Genomic DNA, 6,000 nt, shown 5'->3' with positions numbered 1-6,000 from the left:
TAGCCTTTTACGTGACATTCTAACAAAAATATTAAAATACAGAATTGGCTGATTATTAAAACCGATTAATCGGGGGAAATGGCCGATTACCGATTACTTACCGATTAATCAGTGCATCCTTAGTAATCATTATATTAATATCCTAAGGAGACTGTCTGTCTGTCGCAGCATCAACCTTTGAACGAAGTGTCTAATTACTTGTTTAAGCTGGCACGTGTTTGTTAAGCCTCGTTTCCTTCATTGGCTTAATTATCTGCTGCCACATGTTTTATGTGGTTTACTTCATGTTTATACACCCATCGTGATGCACTTAAGAGACAGGAATACAGACACTTACTCTGAATACTTTATTTGGGGTCCTATTTGGACTGGGCAATCTCCACTCTTATACATTAGTCAGGTCCCTCTCACTCTGGTGTTGCCAGATCTTCCCGTAACAGAAGTGTTTCACAATTGCATGAAATCTAACCAAAAATGCTATAATTCAGGCTCCATCTTAGGTTTTACTGTATAAATTTTGTCTGTTTGAACAATTAAATCATTTTGAAAATATTAAAATTTATATATAAATGTTTGAATATTTTGAAAATAATCATTATTATTTTGTAGGTGAACTTGGCTGGGAGCTTTATCATAAGAAAGAAGATACTAGCAAATTATATTCTGCTTTATTGGAAGCAGGGAAACAACATGGAATAGGAAATTTTGGAACATATGCTCTAAATTCCTTAAGGTTAGAAAAAGGCTTTAGAATGTGGGGAGCTGAGGTAAGATAATGAAGTTTTCAGAAGTGAAAACTCTAGCAACTGGCATATTTTCAGTAGTCAATGTAATTCAAATCTTTAAAAGCAAAAAGTTTCTTAAAACGTCTGGATAATTTTTAGAACTTTGTCTCTAAAAAAATCTAAGAGTGCTCTTTCATGATTTGATAATTTTGAAATCACAAGTGAATAGTATTAAATGTTAAATGTTCACATATCAGTCAAAGTGAACAGCGATGTAGATATAGAATTTTTTTTATACAAGATCTCATCTTAAGTATCAATTTGGACATGTTCTACTGAAGATGTATAGTACTGTACATCCAGAAGTAATTGAGTCAGTTTGGTTTTGTGGAAAGATTTTTCTAACAAAACTGTAAATTAAATCATAATGTTTCCTTAGCTAAATATCTAACAGTATTTTGTAGTAGTATACCAATCTTTTAGGTTTATTTGTAGAAGTCAAAAATAACATTATCTAACACTTTCAAAAATTTTTCTTCTCACCTTCAGAATCTTAGAAATAGAAATAGAAATAAGCATAAAAAATTGTTTGAGTCAATGAAATTTCAAATTACAATGCTAAAATCTAAAGAATGGCAACTTAAAGTACGAGGGTAATCCCAAAAGTAGTCTCCAATTTTTTTTTTAAATGCAAAGAAATGTTTATTTTCAATAATGTTCACATCATTTTAAAGCTTCAACATTTATCTATTTTTCTACATAATTGCCATTTCAGTCTATGCATTTTTGTAGGTGCTGTGGCAATTTTTGTATGCCCATGTCATACCAGCTCGCTGCCATGTTGTGTTAAACCGATTGAAATTTATTGCCAATTGACGGAAGTGTATGGAGAGTCGTGCAAAGATAAAAATGTCCTCAAGTGGTGTAGGGAGTTTGCAGCTTATCATACTGAAATTCACAACAAAGAAGCGGGAGACTGTCAATTTTCAACAAGACAGTCACAAAGGTTGAACAATCCATGTGTGAAGATCAGCGAATCACTCTGGATGATCTCTGCATTTTGGTTCTTGGGGTTTCACAAAGCACCATTCATAGGATTTTAACAGAAAAGTTGCAATATTGGAAGGTGTGCGCAAGACAGGACCTGCAACATGGCAGCGAGCAGGTAAGACACGAGCATACAAAAACTGCCACAGCACCTACAAAAATGCATCAACTGAAATGGCAATTATGTAGAAAAATGTTCAAGCTTTAAAATGATATGAACATTATTGAAAATAAATGTTTCTTTGTATTTAAAAAAATAGGAGACCTTACTTTTGGGATTACCCTCATATTTTTGTAAAAAAAGATTTGCATTACTTTAATACTTATGGAAAATCACATAGATATGCTGAGCTCAAGTGGAATGGTGCTGTCAGAATGTGTAAAAAAAATCTTGATCTCTTGAGTACATTAGTTTGGCCCAATAATTATTTCCCTATTTTATTACATGCACTTTCTCAAGGCCATCATATATTTTGACAAAATTTAATTGACATTCTTTAACAGTTTTGCCAATTTCTGGCTAGTAGATAAAATATTTCTTCTTTCAAAGAACATAACTGGCATACTACTTCCAAATGTGATAAATCAAAAAGACTTGTTTGAAAGAAAAAAGCATTGAATAGACCAGTGGTTCTTGATTGCTGTGCCATGAATCTGTTCTTAAGTATGTTGCAAGATGAATTAAAATTTGTTCTATTTTCAAAATTTGTTTTAAAATTTAAAAGTACATTTGATATTTCAGAAGTTTAATACCTTCTCTACAATAGCCGGCTAGTACAGAGACAGCTCCACAACTGACCTGTTGTCTAGTCCTGTAATATTTATTATTAAATTTATTCTTGTGGTTCCCAACATTTTTGGCTCAATGCATTTTATTATTAAAAATTGATTAGTTAATTATAGCATCCATTAATCATGCTTCACGATTCATTTTTATAATTACTTTATAGATGAATATGGATTGCAATCCTTATGAAGCGGGACTGGACTTCTTTATTAAACCACATAAGTCGTCCGATTTTGTCGGTAAAAGGTCTCTACACAAAATTATGAGTAACGGTTTAACAAGAAAACTTGCTCTTCTAAAAATCGATACCGAAGATGTAGATCCGGAAGGAAATGAATCAGTTTGGTTTTGTGGAAAGGTTTGTTTTTAAAAATTTTTAATTCAATCAGTTATTTTATTAATTACTAAAACTTTAAAAAATTTTAATTAGATAATTGGAAATACTACTTCTGGAGCATTTGGTTATCAAATCAATCATGGTATTGCTTTTGCTTATCTTCCAATTTACCTCAATATGCCTGGAGCAGAAGTCCAAGTGGAACTTCTTGGAAAATTAACTAATGCCACCGTTCTTTCGGGTCCACCAGTTCAAATAGAAGCTCTTAGAAACAAGAAACAAAAAAAAACTAGCATTTAGGTTAACATTTTTTAAGCTGATTATTTTTTAATTATATTATATTATATACACAAATAATTTAAATTAGCTAATAAAGTGCAGATTAAAGCATCTAAAATTATTGTAATATATGAAAATTTGTGAACTTATACAGTAGTTAGTTGATTGCTCATTTTCTCATAAAAATAATCTTTAAGCACATTCAATAACAATTTAAGTGCTTCTATCAAATTCCTCCTCTTCATGCACTTTGCTTTCTCAATTTCTATTTTTTTATAATATAAAAGAAATATTTGTCTAACTTACATTAAAAAAATGCTTTGATTCTGTACTATTCACACATCAATCAGATTAATTAATTAATCAATAAAAAAGACTAAAAATTTATAAATCTAATGTAAATTTGCTGATCATAACTAGAACTGAGGAATTATCCCATTTATAATTTACTGGAAAGGTCCCATAGGGATTTGAATCAGTAATAGGATTCAGCTGGTTAACCTAATTGATTCCTGAAATGTCCTTAGTTTTACTACATCATGCTTGAGGTTTTTTTAGATTCATTTGGTTATTTGGCCTCTAATACTGTCAACAAGTTGTCCAAATGTGGGAGAAAAGTATGTGTGTATCAAATAGATTTGAGAGAATAAAAAGGTATGGCCAGTGTATGTGGCTGAGTCTAGTCAAAGATCTAGCCATGTCTTGATCTTTGCTTGATAGAAAAAGGGAGTTGGATTCAATGCACATAACAAAAGGATGTAGAAACTTTAAACTTTTAACTTTGGATGGTGCATTCATTAATTGTGTTTTTGTGAATTTCTGATTAATTAATATGGTATTTATAACAACTGAAGTTTCTCTATTTAATCCAACTTTGTGTTTGTGTTTAAGTTTTAACTAGCAAAAAGCTAGTCAAAACTTATGCAAAAATGTTAAATGTCACATTCATTTACAAATAAATAAAAACTGAATTTAAAAACCACAATTAAACATTACACTATCATACATAGTTTGTAAAATCTGCCATTATAACAATTATTTGTTGATAAGAATGAAAAAGGAACCAGCACAAACCTTATGGGAAATGGGTTCCATTGGATTTGGCTGAATATGACACATGGACATTCTTCTTGCAAGAGACTCACTCCTCCAAAACTTGATAATGGTTACAAAGGAATTCTGATGAACATATATGGGTGAATTCTTTTTGTTTCAAAATGTTTCCACTAAAGTTCCTTTGTAATCATTATCAAGAGGAGTGAATTATAGAGTTGAAGATAACTTTGCATATCTTTTCTTACTTTACATTTTGGGAATTCTATACATTTTGATTTACCTCAAAAATAAAATTCTTCTAAATGGCACCAACAGGTTGATCATAAATGAATGAAATATAATATACCAAAAATAGTGATCAGTCAAAAATATTTTTGAGAGAGGTTTGAGTTATACAATGTTATTCATAATGAAATAATCAACAATCATCTGTAAGGTCAGGCTAGAATTTGGCTAATTAAATGATTATTATAAAGCAACTGGTCACTAGAGGGAGGTGTTAGGTGCCATCTCTTTATAATTTTAATAATTTACTAATCATTATTAATTTAAATAAATTTAGAACCTTCTGGAATAAAAGAACTGACCCGGGGCAGGGCTTGAACCCGCAACCTCTGCTTGCTGTGCAGTTGCCTGTTGCGCCATCCCTCTAGTGACAAATTGCTTTATTATAATCATTTAATTAGCCAAATTCGAGCCTGATCTTTCAGGCAATTGTTGATTATTTCATTATATACTCATCGGGCTATAATATGTAAGATGTTTACTATATATAGTATATATACTATATATATAGTAATGTTATTCATAAGTCCCTCTGGGGTTCGATGCTCGATAATGTAATAACCAAGCAGACACAGCTGAATGGCTCATATATATAAGTAGAGAATCTCCAAGTTTACATTTGTAATAACCATCAACAGGTGATATATTTCAGATTTCACTGCTGGGGGCAGTTGTGATGAAACATGACTTACACCAGTGAGAAGAAAGTTTTTTGTGTCTTAGAATTTGCAAAATGCAAGTCTGTTGCTACAGTTCAACAAAGATTTCCCAACAGATATCACGACAGACAAGACAATTCACACATGGTATGCTAACAAGGAGAGCATCAGAAATTTCAAATTGGAGACCCAACAAAACTTTGTGTTTAAGGCTACAAGCTCACCAACAGCTCTTTGTCCAAATAATAGCACCCATTTCTCAAGCGTTTCCAAAAAATGGGCCTCTGAAATTTTGTATTTAGCTTGTAAGTTTGGAAGTTCATGTCTTTTTGGAATGGCAATAGCCGCTTGCATAACTTGCTGGAGACCAAAGTTACAGGATATGAGTTTGATGCTATGTAATATTAGTTTTAGTTTAGTAACATAATAATAATAATTCTTTTACTGTATCATTAGCATTATTATTACTCATGTTTAAAGCTTATAAAACAAGAGAGTGAAATCTAGAGACTTCTTTGTTGCTTTAAAGGATATGGCAAGATGATTTTTAACTCTTTTTTGTTGTTAAATAAAAATTTTATTTCTTCATATTTTACATATTTTCACTTCTGATTACATACTATGTCACCATAAGCAAGTAAACTTCAGACATTAGTGGTCATGGACAAAAAAGACAAGTCCCCAAATGTGAAAATAAGAGCACAGTTGCAGCATTTTTCTTTTAATTGTTAATGTTATGCACAATTTTCTCATGTGCTTGCATTTGATACACTTCAAATATAACAATACCATCAGATCTGAAATCAAATGTGAAGAAATAAAATT

General features: G+C 31.2%; 1 protein-coding gene across 1 annotated transcript; it reads left to right on the top strand.

Annotated features, from left to right (window-relative positions):
• The first annotated feature begins 21 nt into the window (after window positions 1-21).
• On the top strand, window positions 22-3,560 carry LOC111614764 (dimethylglycine dehydrogenase, mitochondrial-like). Its single transcript, XM_023356128.1, has 3 exons — window positions 22-767; window positions 2,723-2,917; window positions 2,990-3,560. The coding sequence occupies exons 1-3, from the start codon at window positions 570-572 to the stop codon at window positions 3,194-3,196; spliced, it is 600 nt and encodes a 199-aa protein (XP_023211896.1). The 5' UTR covers window positions 22-569; the 3' UTR covers window positions 3,197-3,560.
• Window positions 3,561-6,000: the final 2,440 nt, after the last annotated feature.

The sequence above is a fragment of the Centruroides sculpturatus genome, unplaced genomic scaffold (assembly GCF_000671375.1).
Source record: "Centruroides sculpturatus isolate CEXI.00-Female unplaced genomic scaffold, Cexi_2.0 scaffold2267, whole genome shotgun sequence".
NCBI lineage: Eukaryota > Metazoa > Arthropoda > Arachnida > Scorpiones > Buthidae > Centruroides > Centruroides sculpturatus.
Note: the sequence above shows the minus strand (reverse complement) of the source record. Positions and strands in the feature narration are given on the sequence as shown.